At 43.4% G+C, this 22,453-nt stretch overlaps 1 protein-coding gene across 3 annotated transcripts in view; it reads right to left on the bottom strand.

Annotated features, from left to right (window-relative positions):
• The window catches only part of Acoxl (acyl-CoA oxidase like), a 281,145-nt gene that overhangs the window by 186,526 nt on the left and 72,166 nt on the right, over positions 1-22,453 (bottom strand). For all 3 annotated transcript variants that reach the window (XM_076929722.1, XM_076929723.1, XM_034495836.2), the window contains one exon: positions 21,352-21,386. In XM_076929722.1, coding sequence (XP_076785837.1) covers positions 21,352-21,386 — 35 coding nt within the window. The remainder of the gene's footprint in view (positions 1-21,351; positions 21,387-22,453) is intronic.

The raw sequence follows: 22,453 nt of genomic DNA, 5'->3' as shown, positions 1-22,453 counted from the left end.
GTCTTTGTACATTTGGAGTTGGATTTTGTCCAGAGTGAGGGATACAGATCTAGTTTCATCCATCTTCATGTGCAGATTCAGTTTCCCCAGAACTATTCTTTGGTTCCTGGTGAATATCCACATGCAAAAGGGTGAAGGCTGGTAATTTTCCCACAGCATAATCAAAAGTTAACTCAAAATGGATCATTTGCCTAAACCTAGGTGCTAAAATATCACACAGGAGAAAGCAGACATAAAAGATGCAGGGTCTTGGGAGGATGCAGAAGCTCTTAAGATATGATGTCAAAAGAAAAAAATGGACTCATCGAAATTAATAATTCTATGTTTCAGAGCACATGAAACAGGAACAGTGTGAAAGGATTCTGACAGCTGGGTAACAAGAGAATCAGTATCCCAGAGTTCAGATTGAGCCAATTGTTTAAGGAGTAACTCAAAATGTAAACAGTTACCGTACAACCCAGCAACTCAGTTACAAGGAAAAACAGATGCACATCCTCATAAAAAACTTGTACATTTCTGTTGCTACAAACATGTTGACCAGAGCTATAAAGTAGCAGCAACCCAACATCCATCAATAAGACGTGGTATATCTATGCACAGGAATATTATTTGGACATAAAAAGAAAGTTGGGTGAAGTCCATATATGCTATATCATGTCTAGAGAGCAGAATGGCAGGTGAATAACACCAGTACAAAAGACCACTTAATGTGATTTTATCAAAATGAGAAAAACAAAACAGGCAAACCTATAAAGACAGAAAGATTAACTCTTGCCTAGGTTGAGGGAGGATGGTTAGTAGTGATGACTAATGGGTCATTCATTAGTCATTAGAAGAATTGACAAAAGTTGCTTGCACAATTTGTTGAAGATACCAACAACCACTGTATATGCTAATTGGTGACTTTCATGTATGTACATTATATCTCAATAAAATTGCTTTTAAAAAACCATTTGAGGCAGTGAATTTTACTTCATTTCGAGGTCTTGGCTTTTCAGTTCTCCACAGTCAGAAGGACCCTGCTGCTACTACTAGAGCTGGCTGCATCTCATCCTGGATGTGCAGACATCCATGAGGCAGTGTGTGCAGCCGGCTGTTAAATGCATGGAATGCTGGAAGATTCTATAGAGTGCAATGTAAAACAGCAATTAAAATGTCCCCAGATGTTCATTTTGATGACAAAATAGAGGCTTCTGAAATACAGGACAAAGCCCACTGCAGGCGCTCTCCATGCAGAAGGCACTCTAAATTTAGCTGGAGCATTAAGTTCATTTGCTGAAGGAAAGCTACGGGCTGGCATCTTTGGTTCCCATGGCAATTCTCTCCAATAGACAGGTTTGCTCCTGTAACTATGAATTTCTTTTCACTTGTACATTATTCATACGTTTTAAATGGCACCTTCTGTCATGGTTTCCCCCCAGATACTAAAAACTTCCTCCAAGTTCCAATACAATTTGAATATGTAATTTCTTCCCCATAAGCAAACTGCAAAAAAAAGCTTAAGTTCAAATGAGATCATTGCTCTCCTATCCTGCTCATATAGCCAAGACTTGAGATAGTCACCAAGCCAGACACTGGGGTAAAAGGAGGATGTAAGGCCCTTACAAACTAGAGTCCTTGCGAACAGCTTGTCACTACTATCAAGACAAATACAGCCAAGTACATAGGGGACTTCCACTGGAGCCCTATGAGGACCTTGGCCCCACTACTCTGTGGTACACTGACATTTTTGGGGGGACCATGAAAGGAGAGGAATGAAGGCTTTGGTTCTTATCAGGATGCTATGTGTACGTATATTTTGGATAAAGAAAGGAAGTGAAGATTTATGGAACATGGGTCCTGACCTCCTGTGTTACCACTCCAAGTGGCAACACATTCTTGGAGTTACAGAAATTAATCCACAAAAAAAAAAAAAAAAAAAATCCTTTGACAGACGTGTGAGTGTTTTAGTTATTTTTCTACTCCTGGAATAAAACACCATGGCCAAGGCAACTTATAAAAGAAAGTATTTAATTTGGGGCTCACAGTTGTAGAGAGTTAGAGTCCATGGCCATTGTGATGGGGTCATGGCAGCAGGCATGTAGCTGTGAGCTCGCATTGATCCACGAGCACAGAGCAGAGGGAGAGCTAACTGGTTTTTAAAACCTCAAAGTCTGACTCCAGTGACACATTTCCTCCAACAAGGACACAATCCTTCCCAAGTAGTTCTACCAACCAGGGACCACGCATTCAAACATATGAGCCCACGGGGGCCATTCTCATTCAGACCACCAGAATTAGTGAATTTAAATTTCTAGAAGAAACTAAATATCAGTGCAGTTAATCATTTGCCTAACTGGGTATGCTGGCTCATGCATTGATCTCAGTTTTGGGATCTAAGCCAGTCTTGGCTCTAAAATGAGAGTCTCAAACAAACAAAGGAGACAACAATCACACACACACACACACACACACACACACACACCACTTGTTTCAGGTGCTGGAACTTGACCCTTAACACACCCCATTCATCCCTAAATCCCTATACTGTGATGGGTTTGTGGTGATACGGGATGCCCACCCTTGCCCATGCCCAGCAATGGGGGTTGAGAGTGGGTGAGCTTTTCTGAAAAAGAAATAAATGCCGATCAGGTTATAGACCTTAAAGCCCGGGTACTGAAAGAGAAAACAGATGCATACAATCATTAAAAGTACAGTAAATACTTATCAGCAAGTAACGAGTTTAGGGAATTGTTTAAGATATTTACTTATTCAAATTATCCAAATATTTGCCTCTCTAAATGAATGTTGGGAATTGTGTGTGACTGAGGAGGGGTGAACAGAGGCCCCGTTGTCAACATGGTCTGTGCTGTGGGAGGACAAGCAAAACTTAGACACTATCTAAAAAAAAAAAAAGGAGATAGGCTGCTGAATGGGTAGCGTCTGACGGCTGTGTCACGGGCCTGCCCTGGGAGGTGAGTGAAGTCTGGGTCCAGAATGGGGGTGTTGGCTGCTATTCATGGAAACGTGAGGACCCAGCGGGAGAATGCAGATGGGCTGAAGGCCACTGCCTGCCGTGTGCAGTATGGACAGGTCCTGTTCACACTGTGTTAAAGGAAGCCCATGTCTACCTTCTCAGTAGGGTGGTCTGAAAATTCAGATAACACTTAAAATTAAACAGTTCCCTTTATATCTAAGCTCACCCACCCAGGATCATCTCAGTGGCCTCTGGCTTCTAATGTTTTATCAGAACAACTTGTAGCATCAACTGTAGTATAGGTGGTGAACTTCCAAAAAGAGAAGGGGCCATTTGTTCTCTGTAGTGGCCCAAGTGGTGCATTAAGTCTATAGGAAAGGGGAATTCTGTATGTTTATGAGAAGTGCCAACCTTGTCGTTTTCTTACTACCAACTATAAATAAGAATATTATTTATAGATAATTCTACAGACAATCTGGAAAATGAACACATAGACTCTAACAGGCGCCTGTCCTGATACAGCAATCCCAGAGATTACTAGTCAGGGATCTGCTGAGAAATCAGGGGTAGCTAGTGTAAGATAAAGAGAAGACCAGCTACCTACAGGATGTGAACTCTGGTCATGGTGCGTGGAGTCTCAGAAAGAAGTTGCCTACAAGTCAGTCCCAGCCTCTGTGTGTTTGATGCCATACACTGGAGAGGGCAAGGATATGGCATCCACCATGGCTGGCCATGGAAAGCAAGGGGTAGCCCTCTGCAGAGGACCAGCAAGCCCATGTATTCTTCCTTCCCCTCATTCCCCTGTCTTGCCCACTGGGTACTCACTGCATTCTATAATGGAGGGAAAGTTGGCACTGTATGGTGGTTACTGATGTCAAATAGAAAACAAGGGACTGAGACCTCTGGGTTATATGAAGCTTATGGGGACCAGGAGGAACTGTGTCAGAAGCAGGTGGGTACTGGCACTCAGTGTCCTTTCCATTCTGAATGGTTCCATTGCAGATCCAAGAGAAGGAGGGAGGGAGGGAAGTAGGGAGAGAGAGAGGGAGGTGCAGAGAGGAAAAGAAGAGGGAGTGAGGGAGAGAGGGAGAGAGGGAGGGAGAGAGGGAGAGACCTTGAGAGCATAAGCCCCCCCTCTCACGAAGCCTGTGGAGGTGCCTTTTATACTTGAGCCATCTGTCATCACAATCTTCACAAGAGCTCCCCAGGTCTCATGCACTGACATTTCTGTGGGGGTCACACAGAATGGTTCAGATGCCCTGACAGAAAGACAATGCACAGCAAGGTGAAGAGAGGTGAGAAAATCCTGCTGAATAAACACCATGGATGCTCAGAGAGCAAGATATGCTCAGATCCACTAACTGGAAATCCTTCTGAGTTGCTCAGTCATTACGTAATGACAATAAGGTGTAAACGCTGGATTAGTAACATCGGAGAGAGGAGGAGGGAGCTTCTGCTGTCTTCACAAAGAAGGCCTTTAACTGTGTTTTGAAATTCCCATCAACTATCCAGTGTGAATTGAAAAGTTTACCACTTGTTAATGTAGCTACGGTTAGATTTCTGAGAGTCTCTGTTCCAGGTCAAGAAATAGAATGTATGTGAGGGAAAAGCGGGGAGTTTGGAACAAGTACAGTCATGAAAAACAGCCAGAGGGAATCTCCCCTTCTGTTCCTTCCAGAGCTCAGCTAATCACACTTGCACCTTAAACTTCTGCCCCACAGGACACAGACGCACACATTTCCCATTCGTGTGGGGCCTTTCATGAAGGTTCATTTTCAAGTCACTCTTGCCAAACCATATCACTTGAGAAATTTTTTTCTTACTTTTGCACAGAGAGGGAGTTTCTTAGACACATTTTCTACCATGATCTGTCACGGGGCGGAAATGCGTACTAATGCCCCTCTCCAGGTGGCCAGCAAGGAAACTAGGGACAATGAGCCAGGTCTGAGTCAAGGTGAGACTCAGAGCTGCCACTCTGAAAAGGTCCAGGTGACTAAGGCAATACACAGATGTCTTGGCTTCTGAATGCAGGTGAGGTTGCCAGGGATCTCAAGATCTATGTATGCGGCATGGCTGTTCAGGTGTAACCACACACATGAACATGTGAATATACATGTACACACACACACACACACACACACAGAGAGAGAGAGAGAGAGAGAGAGAGAGAGAGAGAGAGAGAGACTCAAAGAATCAGAGAACAAAGTATGAAATTGATAGTATTGTAACAGAGAAATATCCCCTGATCCCAGTGACAACTCACTTTACACACTCAAGAAAAATAAGGAAGAAATCCTTTAATAACAGCATACGTCCAATTTTGTCTAGTGCCGCAAAAGAAACCAGCCCAAGTAGAAATTGTTCTAGATCTAGATTATAACATCATAGCCATACCCTTTGGTATGGAGAAGGCCTAGTGGTCAGCCCTGGGACAGGGGTGTTTCTCTGTGTTATGGGAATTGGCTTACTTTCCCCAGCAACCTACACTTTATGTTAAAGGTACACATTTTTTTTTCATGGTTTTTAAAGAAGTCTGGTCAGTATGCTATTGATCCTTGAGTAAAATTTTATTTTGGGCACCCTACTATTTCCTAATCAAGTTTAGTCTATCCTTTATAACATCAACTTGTTGTTTCCACGTCCTCCTAGATCCCTGTAAGGAAACAAATGGGGAATAAATGAAAGCTGATGGGAGGGGCCCGAGAGAGGGGACTGCAGCGGAGTGCAGGGCAGCATCTGTGTGGCTGAGAAGGAGAAACCAACTTCCTAAGGATCCATCCTGCCTCTCTCCTGCCTGTAGGTGAAAGCCTGGGGTACCTAGGGAGGCATAGCAGGTCTTCACAGGTCAGAAACCTTAGAGCCACTCCTAGATGTCACATGAGCCTGATGTACCTCTTAACCTTGGGTGCTACTGGAATGCCAATTCCAAATAAGACCTCCTACCTGCCACTCCACCCTTCTGACTGCACAGCACCCTAAAAGAAGATCCCACGAGCTGGGAAAGGCATTGGTTCACATGGCTAGGGGAGCTCCAGCAGGCGGCAGCAGCTATGTGCCCCTGCCTTCTCCCGGGTTCCAGGTGGGTTTTCCTCTTCTCCTACCTCCCAGTGTGACCCAGGCCCAATAAGTCTCCCTTTGTGTCCTGACAAATAGATGGTGTGTGTTTTCTTTTTGCATTCTTTTTAATGGCCTGGACTATCCTCCAGCACCCCAGCTGTGCATGTCAAACAAAATGTATTGGGGTCGATTCTCACACCACACTGAACTGCACACTGTACAGACAAAGGACACTTCACTACATTGCACTAAGGAACCGGCGTACTCACGACAATAGCCACTCGGACTGGGTCTCTCTCTCTCTCTCTCTCTCTCTCTCTCTCTCTCTCTCTCTCTCTCTCTCTCTCTTTCTCTCTCTGTCTCTCTCCAGATATAGTAATGCAAAGTGTTCCTGTATCTAAACTTGCTATGCAAATACAAACATCTTACAAAGCACACACAGATAAAATCAGCCCAGGCTGATACACCCTGAGCAGGGAGCTCTGTGCTGTGTGACCTTTAGAGACAAGACAGAGCGCATGTAGAGAAATGAGTTGTTTTTTTTTTAATGTTATAAACAAAGGTGCAACCCCAAAGTGTGTGAACTCTCTTCAAAGAAGGGCACGCTTTAAACCTGGAGGAAAATAAGAAGGCAAGCTTCCTGTTTCAGGGAGAGGAAGAGGAAGCTTTCAAATATGTAACAAGGCAGGTGGCCTCAGGAAACTGAAAGGGTACATGGAAATATACTCTGACTACCACTGTGGCATTTTAAAGAAACAGCATTTGTGTTTTGTTCCATAACTAAATGAAAATCAGTCAAAGCTCTGGGGAAAGCCTGCATGTTTGCAGCAAGGCCAGAGCGACTTGCTGCCTCTGGCTTTTGCTCTGCAGGCAAACAGCTCACTCTGCAGCCTGCTAGAGCAAAGACCCACACAGCTGAGGACAGATGTGGCTACAATGCCTCAGGAAACCGCCACAGGCTCACACACCTGCAGGTGACATCACCACTCTATCTTACCCCAGAAATCTATTAACATGCAGAAACAGGTGTCATCCAACCCAAAGCCACTCTTAGAAAGCATTTGCCTCACCAGCTAGAGAGTGGAAACTATAAACCTGAGGCTGAACCTGCACTTGCCTACAGAAAGGAGCCTCCCTCACCCCCAGCTCAAACTTCCTAGGACAGCTGCTTCCCCCTGTATAAAAGACTCCAGATGCAGCCCAGCAACAGCAGGGAGAGCTCCTTTCCCTGGGTATTGTTTTTCCCTCTGAGAAATTCTGTCACTTGATTTGTTTTGTTTAATTTTTGTTTTTCTGTGATGTAGCCCAGGCTGGCCTCAAATTCAAGGTCTTCCTGCTTCAATTTCCCAGAAGTGGGCCACTACACCTGGTTAGAATTTTGGTTTTTTTTTCTTTAGAAAAAAAAAATAGTTAATGCCTGTTAGTCCTTCCTAATCTCTAGCCCATGAAGCAGCCTTTTCCCCTGAATCCAGGCCCAAGTATAAGGGAAGGCTTCTGTACATTTAGATCATTAAACATGCATGTGTGTCTGGGTGTTTGAAATACTCCAACAGACAAAGGCGTGACTAGTGAAGACTTAACCCTGTTAAGAGTGTGAGAATTGCAGGAACTAGAGAAGAAAGTGGAACTCTGCTGTCACTTTCTCTCATGTTTGAGATTGTCTTTAATAAAAATATTTTTAAATATGTAGTAATATTTCCAGTTATTTGGCTTCACCTCTTCCCTTCCTCTTTTGTAACAGAACCCTCATTTTGTTTTTATAATCCCCTCTGCTCTGTGGATCTGCTGCACTTCACTAATCCAGCCATAGACACCAGAGTCCTCACCTTAGAAATGACCACATAGGTTCATCTGACAATCTGAAATGAGAGGAAGTCTCCTGATCGGTTTCTGGGAAAGGTTTCCATCTACTAAAAGAGAAACATAGAGGAAGGTCCTCCTCCGCTGCTAAACCCCATTACATATACATGTGACAGCAAGAACCCCAACAGCCATGTTGTGACCACAAAGAAGTCAGTCAAGACAAAACTGACAGCCCAAGGGCTGCAGAGAAGAAAGATCAAAGCTACCCTGGTCCTTGAGGATGTCACTGAGCCACAAAATAACCACCCCGAAACTGCTCTACTTCAGGAATCATTAACTGAGAAAACAGTACAGTTACTGTTTACAGCATGGAGCTGGGGTTTCTCTTTACTCACAGTTAAGTACATAATGCCTGACATAAAGCAGTTGGGGGAGAAATGGAAGAAGCAATGAAAGAAGACTCTGAATTCCCGCAGCATCGTGAGCTGAACAAAGCCATAGCCACTGTGGTTCTGTGTGAGAGCTAGATTTCCATTGCGTGTGCCCTCATGGGCCTTGTGGTAGTCTTTTATTTCATAGTATATGCTGTGTCTTTTATTTCTTTATGAAGATCCATCCCTGCATTTTCTCCCATGATGTAGCTCTTTGATTTTTCTGAGAACATTTTCTCAACTGGATCTCATATTCACTGCTATCCCAAGGTACATAGAGATTCCTAGCATTATTGGAAGACGATGATCTTCATTAAGTGCCCACGTGGCCTTGGACAGGTTCCCTAGCCTCTGAGGATAGATTCCCTTGCTGCCTAGACAGAATTGATTATACCCCTTAGGGCTGTGGTTGTTACAGGGACTGAATTTAAGCAACTGCTTGTTACTTAAGAGCCAGCTTCTCAAGCTGTGGGCCATGTAACTGAAGGTGAAGCTTGCAAACATACAGTGGCAGTGATATATTTCTTCATGCCCAGCCAAACAACAGCTCAGAGTGAAACGATGAATGCATAGTGGTGTTCCTGGTAGTGCCCATCCCAGCTACGTTGTGGAGCACAGCCATGGTTCTGAATACCCCAGGCAAACTCAAGGAATGCTACCCAAAACACCTCCTCTCAGATTTAAGACCATTGTGTGCTATTCGTTGCAGTGGATTTTTGTTTTTATTTTTTTAACTCTACACACGATTTTTTTGCTCTTGCAGAAACATGACAGCTTGATTAGAGAAAACAAAGATTTTTAAAACCATTTTCTTACCATCATTCCTCTCTGTGTAAGTCTCAAATTAGTAAATCTTTAGATGATTTTGAGTTGGAACATTTGATTTTTAAGAACTGCCGTCTGAGTTGCTGACTTGAGTTTTATTTTGAAGATGAGATACACTTTTGCTTGGAATTAGGACGAAATTTGCAGTTGTTACAATGATGCAGATAGGAAGGTGTGCTGCTTGTATGTTTTTTGTCAACTTAACACAAGCTAGGATATTCTGGGAAGAGGGAACTTCAGTTCAGATTGGCCATGGGCAAACATGTAGAGCATTTTCTTGATTAATGATTGATATGGGAGAGCCCTGACCACTGTGGGCAATGCCAGCCCTGGGCAAGTGGTCCTGGATTACACAAGAAAGCAGGGTGAGAGCACAGCAGTAAGCAGCACTCCTCCATGGCCCTGACTCCCCTCTGTGACGGAATGTGACCTGTGAGTTAGAAGATGAAATAAATCTTCATTCCCAAATTTCTTTTGGATGGTCTTTATCACAGCTATAGAAAGAAAACCAGGTCAAGGGAGAAGCAGCTGTTCCCTGCCAGCGAACATGGAGATGATCAGGAACCAAGCCTTCTGAAACCATGAGCAAAAATAATCATTCCTCCTCTTAAGTAGCTTATGCCAAGAGTTCTGTCAACCAGGGCAGGAGGAAGGCTGCTGCATTCTGCTTCTATATCACTCACTGCCAGACAACCACAGGTGGATTCAGAGTGATCCACCATGTTGAAGAGATAACCATTCTAGCCCACTCACTGGTATAATTAATTGAAAGTTAATTTAACATTTATATTTGAACAATACAAATTCAACAATAAAATATTTCATTGACCGTTGGAGAATATTTTACTAATACAAAATCCAGTGCGACTCATGAGCCACTGAAACCAGACCTGATGCAATCTGTGTTAATTGAGCACATGATACTCTCATGTCCTAAAGATGGAGGAAGAGTGTTCACTGTGCTGGCCTCTTGGGGCTCTCTGTCTAGACTGGGTTTCCACTTGGGCTCTGTTCATGTTTTGGGCCACACAATTCTCTGTTCCATAGTTGTATACTATAGAATTTTAACTACATCCCTAGTGTCTACCCACTAAACACCTAAAGTAACCTCTCAGACTTTGTGTTAGCCAAAAATATCAACTAATATCCTCTGGGGTGGAAATCATTCTGGCTTAAAAGAGATGATCTAGGAGGAACATCAACAAATAATCATGCTACAGCTGGAGAGGTAGCTCAGTCAGTAAAATGCTTGCTATGCAATCATGAGGACCTGAGTTTAGATCCCCAGAACCCATGTTAAAAGCCAGGCAGCAGGAGGATCTCTGGGCCTTGCTCACCAGTTATTCTTGCCACATGAGTGAGAGACCTGGTCTCAAAAAAAAAAAAAAAAAAAAAAAAAAAAAAAAAAAAAAAAAAAAAAAAAAAAAAAACCAAAAAAATAAGATGAAAGACAACTAACATCAACCTCTGGCCTCTATATGTATATACATATAATGCACCTGTATACGTGTACACACACATATGAACACATATAGATAGATAGATAGATAGATAGATAGATAGCCAGCCACACCATCTGCCACTAAGAGGTGAAACATACTGACTTAGTATATGTCAACCTTTATGTGAATGTGGAGAAAGACACATTTGATCCCTAGGTAGAACCTGTGGGTGCTGGCACGGAGTACACAGATGGGGCTCCTTCCACCCCCTCAGGAATTCCCCCATCATTCATCCCCACCGTGGACTCTAAAAAGGACAGAGATGAGCATGAGTATCAGAGGCAGGTGCTGGCATAAGCAGGCATACCACTGTAGGCAAATGCAGGGGGTTTAACTTTCTACAGCAGCTTCTCTGCACGACATCTGAGGCTCTAGCAACCTCAACAGGAAGCAAATGCTATGTGATAAGACACCTCAGGAAAGAAGAGAAAGAGCAGCCTCAGCACCACTCCTTCACACTGGGTCTACAATGACGGTTTCAGTCCTCCCCCATCAAAGAGGTTTCCAGCATCCCCAGAGGTTAACCTTCATGTGATCTGAAGATGATTTTCAGGATTTTAAGGAACATGGGAGACCAAAGTATGACTCATACGGAATTTTTTTTTTTAATTTAAAAAATTAAAAAATAAGGCACATGGATGACAAATGTAAAACTTTCTATGGCAGAGCCTTCAAATTGTGATGCCAATCTAACCTTGCAATAGAATTTGAGAAAGCCCTTTAAAAGAAAATCTAGAAGCAAAACTAGGCTTGCAGGTAAGGTCACGGTCTGCCAGATGACTAGCCAGTCCCCACTACCCACAGCCTGACTAGAACACAAACAGGGCCTTGCTAAACTGCCTCTTCCATCAACTGCAGGCCCTGTCATTCCATCCTGGGCCAGAGCAATGGTGCACCGATCACAGGAACAAAAACAAAGCTGTATCAGGTTCTTCCCATGCTGTATGTACTCTCGCCGATCAGCACTATGGAGCTGGCCCTGGCAAAATTGCCGCAATATTGCGCCTCTTGGTGAAGTACTGAGCATGCTCAGTATAGTACCAAGCATGCTGTTGGGCTTTACCCAGGCTCTTTTCTCTCTCGCTGCCCTCCACCAGGTGTCCCATATTCTGCCCTCTGTCTAGCACTCAACCAAGTGGAAACTGGAATGACACCTGCCACTTTCACCAGAGCAGAACACGGTGCTGCTTTCTCACTGGTGAGAGTTGCAAACAGCTGCACCCCATTCCTCGGTCTCCAGGGAGAGGTCAGCCATGGGTGAGTTTTCCAGACGGATAGGATGAGCTGAGCCTCCTGGAATGTGACCTCGGGCACCTGCACACGCTCTGAGAAGGAAAGTTACGCCAAGCCCAGCACACTGGCCCAGCGCCCCCCGAGGGCTCACAGGAGACCCCAAGACTCTCGCCTGGCAAGCAGCCTTATGGGTGAAGGACAAGGTCAAATCCAATTACCTCAGGCTGAACTGCCCCCGAGAGGGGCCCTCGCTCAAGGTCTGTTCCATCTGGAATGTTCACAGCTGACAAAAGACCTGGCTGCACCTGTGTTTATGTGCTAAGTCATAGAAAGTCGAGAGGGCTGAGCTAAGTGGAACTGCACATCCATTTTACCACTTGAAAGTGGTAAAAATGAGCCAAAACATGAACTCCAGGCCTCACCCCGGCACGGAAAACATACCACAGTTCCAAATGAAGGACCCCCTGGGCCCACACACAGCAGCCTTGGAAGACAGACAGACCCGGAAACATCACCTTCTTGAAAGAGCCCCAGCAAAAACTGTTGCAAGGCTTCCCTGCCACAGTTCACTCTAACTCACGTCCACTAACCACAATCTCATTACAGTATAACTCCTTTAAAACAAAGTGTGGCCATCAGGATTTAAAACACCTCTCCCTTCACCCCCAAACTCCTCGGCTCTGTTTCCAGTCAAGCCTTCCCGGGACACCGCTGATGTGTAGCTGGACTTCTTCAGGTCATACAACTGGAGTCACGTGGTATGTGTACCCTACGCCTGCATCTTTTCACTCATGGTGGTGCCTTCTGGTTCTAAATATTTCATTACGTGGCTCTGCTAGCCTTCATCCATCTCCCTGGGTGTAGGGGATTGTTTTCAGTTTGAGGCTGTTATACACAGAAATGCTGTAAACAACAGCACACAAGCCTGGTTTCATCTCTCTTGTGTAAATATCCAGAAGTAGAATCACTAAATTGTTAAGGATATAACATTACCAGAAGCTATCAAAATCCTTTCCCAAGTGGCTTCACTATTTTGCCTTCTCCCTGTAATCGGAGCATCCACATTCATCAGGGGTTTGTGTGGGGTTGGAGAATGTTGAGTCTTTTAAGTGTACATTCAGTATATTTTCATTTCCTTAATAATTGATGGTGTCAAACATCTCTTCACAGTACAGATTTCTGTTCATATGTTAAGCTGGGCTCCTTTATTTTCTTGTCAAGGGGGCTGTAACAGTGTTCTATATATTCTTGATACAAGTCTCTTGTCAGATGTATGCTGTGAAAATATTTTTCTTCCAGTTTGTGGACTATCTTTTTATCTTTTGGCCCAGCTTTTCAAGCATCGCATGTATTTAATTAATAAAATCTACTTTCCCTACCTTTTCCTACATGTCTTTTATATCTGAAGAAAGCTGTGCCTTGCACAAGGTCACAAAGATTTTTCTCTTCATTCTTTTCTGGGTGTGTTGCTTTAGGTTTTACATTTAGGGATGATATGTGGTAAGGGAAGGAAGATACACTGAGCTGATTACTGTAACATTACAGTCAGTATTGAGTAAGCTCTTGTTTATTTTTTAAGATTGCTGGTATAATGGGTTAATGTTGGTTGTCCAGTTGAATGGGTTAAGGAGATTAATAAAGCATATGTCTTCTAGGACAGTCTGTGGCAAGTTCCAGAAGCAATTGACCTGGGGTAAGACAGTCCTCAAATGCAGAGGCCATCACAGAGGCAAGAAGCCCAAATGAGAACAAGGAGGAAAAGAGAGAGCCTCTGAATACAAACATTCCCCCCCCCCCATCCTGAGCTACTCTAAGTTATAGAACTTGGCTCCACCACGTCCCTTGGACAAGATGAACTGAAACTATGAGCCAAAATAAATCTCTCCTTCTTTTAAATTGTTTCTGTCAGACATCTGGCCACAGTGTCAAAAGTCTGATTAATATTGTTAATTCAAGATCTTCTGACTTTACAAAAGAGTTTGGTAATTGGCTTGTCAGTTTCTATATAAAAGATAATTACGATTTTAATTTGAGTTATGTTGAATTTTGATCAACTAGATTTGATTACTGTGATGATTAATCTTGGCTGTCAACCTGATTGGATCTAGAATCACCTAGGAAACTCATCACTGGGCATGTCTATGAGGGCATTTCTAGAGGCTACCCTGATGGTAGTAGGCTTATCCTTGAGGTGGGTAGCACCTTCCAACAGGTAGCCAAGATACAGGATAACAAGGAAAGTCAGTGTGTGTGTGTGTGTGTGTGTGTGTGTGTGTGTGTGTGTAAGCATGCACTAGCAGTCTTCCTCCTTTTCCAAAATGACAGCATGTCTATCACCACTCCTTTGACTACTCTGACATCAGACTCCAGCAAAGCATTGGTTATGTACTACATATGTGAAAAAAAAAAAAAAAAACTTCAATAAGGCTGAGTTCTAAAGTAATGGGTCAATTTGTCTGGCAGAGGAAATTTCAAGGCAGCACAACATTTAGATGTGGCATAGTTACTGCTCACTGTTATTAGTCACATATACAGTGAAAAAGAGCAGAAAATGTGCAGTTTGGTGGAGAAAGGCACATGAGCAAGTTGCACCTTGTGAAGAGGTAGGTGAGTGTAGAACAAGCAGTTGAGATCGTTAAGGGCTTAGCACCATTAAAGAGAAACAAACCTACTTGGGGCTGAGTCAGTAGGAAAGGTGATCTGAGGACAAGAGCCCAATCATCAAAGGTTTCAGTTTGTATCCACGTAGATTCATTTCAAAAGGAGAGAGCTTACGCTGAGAAGGCCATTGAAGGGGGTCTTGGAAAACAACCACCTAGAGAAGTGTTTTTTCAAGAGTCAGCTATCAAGGTGTAGAGAGGGCACTGCAGAAGGGAAGGATATGTCCATGGAAGGGCTGAGGGGACAGGTCCTGTCATGGATGCAGGTGGTACCATCCAACATAGGTGGCTGGGGTTTGGGATTAGATAAAACTGGGGGGTGGGAGCTATCTGGATGTCAGTATCCTCCTTTCCTGCCTCATGTCCCAGCCTCTGTGCCTCCTTTCCCATCATTCTTTCCTGTAGTTATTGCACCCTCAAACAGTGAGCCCAAATAAATCTTTTAGTTGCATCATTTAAATATTTTTATCATAGTGATGAGAAAAATAGTGTAACTATCACAGTCCTTTGAAAATAAGGGAAAGGTCACTTTTTCAGGAAGCGATTATAAAACAAAATCTAAGTTTTCTCAGACCCACCAACACAGCACAGCAGTCCATGGTCTTAGCTCTTTGCTCCCCCAAGGGCTAATAAGGGCGGAGACAGTATAGGCTAGGTTCAATGTGGAGTGACAGGAATATAGTCAGTCCTTCCTGTCTCCTGCTAAAGACAGAAAGTACACATAGAGTTAGAAGCTCTCTTGAGAAACACCACAAGACCTAACTGAAAGGAAAATGGGTTCTTGACAAGTCTTCAAAAAGACTACAGCATCCCAAGGGACTAAGTAGATAATGGAGACCACCAATAATAAAGGGAGATGGGAAGCTAATTTATTAAAGGGTCAAACAGCGAGGGTGTGGGAGGCTCCAAGGGAGACGGACTAGGATGAATCCAGAATCCCAGGCTAAGGATCGGGATTTCATACCCCTGGCCTGGAAGCCCACAGAGGCTTCTGAGTAGAGTATTATCAGATCTGTGTTTGAGGAAGATAACCTTGTTGGTAAGCAAAGAATCCTTGGAGACAACCCTGTGAGTCTGGCAATTTCATGCAATGAGCAGGTTTAAGGCTGGATGAAAAATGTCCCTTTTTTAAAAGGCCACTAACTGGAGAGGAGATGAGGAATTGCAGGGGGTAGAAGACACACCAGAAGATGTGTCCTGAAGAGTGCTTGTCACTCTCTAGACATAGCTCCAGGGCTGTGCTGAGTTCTGCCACGAAATACCAACAACATAACCCACAGCTCTCAAAATACTAAGTAAAAACACATGATTTGGACACTCCTTGAAGATCTGCAGTCTGCCCCTTGAGAATAATATTTTGTAGGAAGGTTATAAAAAATGCAACCTTCTAAAGATAGCTTGACTTTTAAGATTCTACTATCAGAGTTGAATAATTCTTGGCAACTCTTGTGTATAAATCTGGTCAGAGCCTTACTGTGAAGTTTGAGAAAGAGACAGATAAAGCAGCTGGCCAGAGACCTGGTGACAGAAACAACTATTCTTGAAAATGGAAAATAGGGCAGAAAGTCACTTTATTTTATTTTTACAAAATTTGGAGAATGACATTCTTCCTCAGCTGACACCCCCCCCCCCACAAGATCAAAACCAGCTCCAAATGGGAGTCATTAGGTATTTGCCAGCACTCGAAATCAAAACCCAATGGCCCTGATGACCCTGTTTCTTGTCTTTTCTTGACTTTTGTATTTCAAAAGATGACAATTGCATTACTTACTTGATGTCACCTGTCCATTTGATAAGCTTTCTGATTCATCTGCCAACTTCAGACTCTGATTCTAATCCAAGTCACAACACAAGAGTGCAAGACCCCTTCATTTCTAGCCAACCCATTCAAAACAAAAGCAAGAGCACTGTCTTGAAGTGACTGTTCAGTCACAGGTCCGCATGTTCATCTAAGGGTGGCCATACTGGGCACAGACACTCCTTCCCTCTCTGGGAGTGATTATATGCGGGGCCTCCAGGTCTACTTTCCCCTTTGCTGCTCCACAGCCCTGTGTCTGAGTTTGGGTTACTATTGCTGTGACGAAACACCATAAACAGGAGCAAATTGAGGAGGAAAAGACTTATTTGGCTTGTACTTCTACAACCATTGTCATCATTGAAGGAAATTAGGATGGGAACCCAAACAGGGTGGCAACGTAGAGGCAGGAGCTGATCAGGGGCCATGGAGGGGTGCTGCTTTCTGGGTTATTCAATAATGACTTGCTCAGGCCTGCCTTCTTATAGAACCCAGGAGTAGCAGCCCAGGGTTGGCACTACCCACAATGGGCTGGACCCTCCCACACTGATCACAAATTTTTAAAATGCCATATAGCTGGACACTGGTGGCATTTTCTTCATTGAGGTCCCATCTTCTTCAATGATTTTAGCCTGTGTCAAGTTGACACAGAACTATCCAGGACACCTTGAGAGATATCAAGTCCTTTGAAGAAATTTTCACCTATAATCACAAAGTCTTGGTGGTGCACTAGCCTAAGTAGACAGCTAAGTTGACCTTTCTCAAGGTCTATGGGAAGCTAGGAGATATAAGTCAATTATGGGGAAGAATCATTGTTCAGTTTTATCTAAAACTCACAATGTGGACTTTCCTGTAACCATATTAGATGGAAAATTTGCTTCCTTTCCTATTTGTTTAGAAAGAAACCCAACAAAGCAAACCAACAAAATCGTTCTATTGCAGGCTTCTTCCCTGCCCTTATCTTCTGCTTTAGAAATGAGTGCAGTGACTCATGCAAAAATGCCACACCATTGACTCCTGTGGTTACTCCAGTGTCAGAGGGTGAGAGCTAAAGGCAAAGTCCCATTTCTAAGCCTGTTTCCTCTTGCATAGCTGCCTCGGGGTATCCACCATGAAGGAGCATGCTTCTTCAGGCCGTGGCACTGGATCAGAAAGGAGGAGTGTGATTCTTTCAACCTTACAGAGAAAGAACAAAACGAAACACCCACACATTGGGGAAATTGTTTCCCACTGTGTGGGTGGTGAGGCCCCAAGAGCTGTTATCTGCAAAGGGCACTTCTTGGGGTTACCCAGTCGTCACACTGGCGTGGATTCCACCCAAAACCTCAAGTTAAACAATGGGAAATGAGCATCAAAGAGACAATTTTCCACTCTGAAAAAAAAAAAAAAAAAGACTTGACTTTATAAAAATAAAGTAAGGCATCATGATAATAGATGGTCTGTAGGCAAGACCTGCTGTCAAATGTCCATCAGCCACAGCAGGTATTCTTCCTGCTTTGCACATTTACACTGTCTGAACACAGCTGCATTATCCTTCACTTCCCAACTTCAGCACCAACTCTATATGGCATCTCATATTCTAATATGCACTCTTGTGCCATAAAAATAAACCTGGAATGATGGATATGGAGGAATGGGAGATGTCTTGGGAGCAGAAGTGAAAGTGAGTGAAGTGTGTGTGTGTGTGTGTGTGTGTGTGTGTGTGTGTGTGTGTGTGTGTTATGTAGACACATGTGAATGCACATGTGAATGTCTGTGTGCTATGGAGGATGTCTTTAATCCTAACACTGTCCTCTTGTTAATGGGAGAGATTTGTCAGCTAAAGCACCACTGTATGCTTTGGGGGCTTGTTCTGGAATAGCTCTGTCCACAGCAGAAGTGCTGCTTGCTCACCATGGTTACATGATTTTACTGACTCCCTCATCTCCTCCTTACCCTCATTTCCTTAAGACGCCTCCAGCCCATTGCTCTATAGAGAAGCCGTCCCACCCCATCAGTCACTCTGGAATCATCTGCCTTCTCCAGATTCTTTATTCCGTCTCCATCCACTACGTGTCTGTCGGGTTTCTCATGGCCTCATTGCTCTTGCCCTGGACTTTCTGCTGGAATATTCATAAAAGTCTGGTGATGAGACCTAAAGGTTCCAAACTTTGCTCCCCAATATCTTTCCATCCACACAAAGACCAAGAAACCCAGAATCTGGGGTCTGCTGAAACTCAATAGTAAAATGGAAATCCTCTCTCAGTCACAACTGTGGGTTTCTGAAGGAACCAGAACTGAGTGGACTTGGCCTGACCTCATTTCAAGTGGCAATAAGAAGGAACTCCTCAAATAATTAAATTCAGAATTGTCACAAGATTCAGAAGTCTACTTCCAGATATAAGCCCAAAAGAAGTGGAAGCAGGAACTCAGACATTGGTGCACTGTAGTTTCAACAGTAGTATCCATTGTAACTAAAAGGTGGACTCAGTCTGTGTTGATTGAGGATAAATGAATAGGCAGATACAATGGAATACTGGCCTTAATGAAGAAGGAAACCCTGGCACATGCTAAATCCAAGGATGTCTGGGCACTATGCTCGGTAAGATAAGATTGAGCTGAAAAGACAAATACAATCTGATTCCACCAATTCAAGGTACCCAGAGGAATTAAATCATCAAAACATAAAGTAACACATGGCTCCATAGCTGTGAAAGGGAAGAAACGGGAGAAGGGTTTCACTATTTAATGGGAATACAGCTACACTTTGAGAGAATGAAAAAGTTATAAAGATGGATAGAAGTGTTGAATACAAACTCATGGTCCTATGGTCTTCTGATTCCTGTATGCCAAATCTCTGTCAGCCTTTTGTAGCTGCTGGCTTATGCTGTCGATTCTCCATCTCAGATCTTAGATGTAAGGTAAATAGCCAATGACCTTGAAAACTGCAAGGGAGTCTCAGCAAAGGTCATTCTTCCTCAGACTCTATTCTTTTAGTTGTAACATCTCCTGCCTGTTTACTATTTGTTGGCTCATTGGTTGGGTTTTGCTGTATTTACATAACACACAGAATACAGAATATGTTCCCGTATGACAGGTGATGGGCTCCCTCCCTGCATTCCATCTAAGACTTTGAGGAGCTCCTGTTGCCAGAAGTGGGATCAAGATTGGGTTCAAGATGGAACCAGTAAATCTGTAGAGGCAATTGGAAGCAGCTAGAATTCATACTACTCCTTCAACCCTACACCAAGTCTACCTTTCTTCCAAATCAAGGCAAAAACAATTTAAAGAGCATGCATTCTAAGGAATCCATGTGATCAGCCTACTAGGTGTCTCCTGAGCCAGCTAGGCCTCTCTCTTGCTTTCTCAACTTTAGAGGAATAAGGGTGGTTTAGGAGTCACACTCTCTGCAAAGCCTTCTTTGACTCCTTTCTCCCCTCCTCAAGGGTTTGTATCTGTTCTTAAGCCTCATAAGTACCTTTGGGCATCCCTCTGGTGAGTGCTTCGTAGAAAAGATGGTATCTTACATTTCTCCCTCATCCACTAGGATTCTGTGATACGCTGTATTTCCAAAGAGGAAGTCCTAGCTTCATTTATGCTCTATAACAAAAACTTCAGTTGGCACCTTTCTCCAGAAAAACAAATCTCTGTTTCAGATGACAGGGCTCCCAGCCCTCAAGTCTTCCAACAGAGGCTCCAGACTCTGTGAAGCAGAGATAAGCTGTCTCCACTGCTTATTCAGTACCCGAGATCTATAGAATATATCTGTCAGGTAAATGACAGATAAGTGATGGCAGGCAGCCACAGGAACTGAAATATACTCCATAATTGTGGGTGTGGCTATAGGCTGAGCGAGACCACAGTCTCTCCATTGCCTTCACTGATGTGGGAAGACCCAGCCTACAAGTAGGAGGCACCATTCCTTGGTTTGAGGTCCTGGACTGTATGAAAGTTAGCTGAACACTAAGCATACATACACTCATTTTTCTGTGCTTTTGAATGTGGATGTGGAGTGACTAGCTGCTTTAAGTTCTTCCCAGCAAGTAATGGACTATAACCTGGATCTACAGCCTAAAACAAATCCTTTCTCCCTTAAGTTGTTTTTTGTCAGGATACATTATCACAGCAACAGAAATGAAACTAGAACATCATCTTTGGAAAATTTAGTCTGCCACAGAGTCTAAGCAAGTGTGGTAGAGCTCAAGGGAAGAGATGTACGACACAGTCCTTTTCTCTGCCTCTGTCTGTCTGTGTCTGTCTGTCTCTCTGTCTCTTACTACATCTGTCTCTCTTCTCTTTGTCTCTTTCTCAAACATGCATGTGCACACACATGGGCACACATACACACAAACATATGTCATGCTGTGGCAATCTATATTTAGAACTTTCTTTTTCTTTCTTTCTTTCTTTAAAACAGTCTCTTCCTTCCTTCCTTCTTTTCTTTGTTTCTTTCTTTTTGAGATAAGATTCCTCTTTGTATCAGACCTGGGTGTCCTGTAACTCACTCTGTAGACCAGACTAGCCTCTAATTCACAGAGATCTGCCTGCCTCTGCCTCCCAAGTGCTGGAATTAAAGTAATGTGTGCCGCATTCCTTGATATTTCCCACCCTTCGATGGATACAATCCATCCAGCATCCCATTGACTTTGTGCCTAAACCTCATTCAAGACAGTGTTTCTGTGTGTGCTCACACCATGCACCCCTAACATAGAGCTTCTCATGTTTGTGTCCTACAGAAAGTGTTGCTGGGCACAGTAGTACACACCTGCAATCTTAGCACTTCGAAAGCCAAAGCAGGAGGATCATAACTCAAAAAGCCAAGAACTGAGTACTGTGGCACACTCCTGTGATCCCAGCCTTAGGGAGGCTGAGGCAGGACTGCAAGGTTGAGGCCAGCCTGCAACATACAAGCAAAAACTAAACCATGTTCCACCATTGCCACATTTCCCTCCAAACAGTAGTTTCAACTGTGCCATCTACATCATGGAAAAGCAGCCATCAAAAAAGAAACCAAAACAAAACACAAACCTCAAAATTCTTCAGGACCTAAGAAAACCAAAACCTCTAAACCACAAACGCATTTCTTTTTTAAAAGATTTTAAAGCTTTACCTGTGGCTATAGCGGATGGCTATCGTCAGTCCAAGCTGTAATTAAGAACAGAGAGGAAAATACAAATTAGATAATATAAAGAACAAGCTGAATTTGCACAAAAATTAATTCAGTGTGGTCAATTATTTTTTTAAATATTTCCTAATGTATGGAGCTAGTGAGATAGCTCAGTGGTTACAAGCACTGGCTGCTCTTTCAGAATTTCCAGGACTAACATGGTAGCTCACAGCCAGCTGTAACTACAGTTCTGGGGCATCTGGTGTCCTTTTCTGGCTTCTGTGGGCAGTAGGTACATACATATATACACATAAGCAGGAAAACATTCATAAACATAAAGTAATAAAAATCTTAAAACATTTCCTAATGGGCCTTGTTTAACAAATAAAACCTTTAATGATAGATCATTGATTTCAACTTTGCTTTTAAAAGATCATCATATTTTGAAAGGGCCTTTAAAAGGCCAAGAACATTTCACTGTGGATCGGATAGACTGCATCCTTAGTTGGGAGCAACTTGTAGCGTAGGATTCTTAGGACAGCAGCAGAAAGATGGGGTGTCAGCATGCAGCTCATACCAAGGTTTGCATTAGGACAGCAAAGCCTAGAGTGAATGCCCTCACCACCTCTTCCATGAGAGCATCACGTGGACCCAGACCACCAAGAAACTGGACACCTGGGTCAGGGCTTTCCTGGGGACTCCCTTAGCCTTTACAGGAATCCCATCAGCTCAAGGCCAGTCAAGACTCACTCTATAGGCAGTAGAGAAATCAAACCTAAAATACAAATGTAACTTCAAGAGATGTTAAGTGTGACACCAGGACACGACAGCAATGGGAGGGTGAGATGAATTGTGACTTCCTCTTTATTCTCAGAAATATCAATGAGAACCTCTCAAATATACATGGTCACAGTCCTAAGCCATGACCCTGGGCCAGTCCATACAAGGTGAACAGTGGTTATGACAGTCAGGCTAGCGGGCATCTGCAAGTTATGGAGGCCCTTTATAGTTTCCTCATTATAAAATGAGCAGAGGCATTGTTCCCTCACAAGAATAATAGAAGGATGGAGCAGGTGTTCTATATTTGTGTTTGTAGATGTGTATG

This window comes from Arvicanthis niloticus, chromosome 2, assembly GCF_011762505.2.
Source record: "Arvicanthis niloticus isolate mArvNil1 chromosome 2, mArvNil1.pat.X, whole genome shotgun sequence".
In the NCBI taxonomy this organism is placed as follows: Eukaryota; Metazoa; Chordata; class Mammalia; order Rodentia; family Muridae; genus Arvicanthis; species Arvicanthis niloticus.
This window is presented reverse-complemented; position numbering and strand designations above follow the sequence as displayed.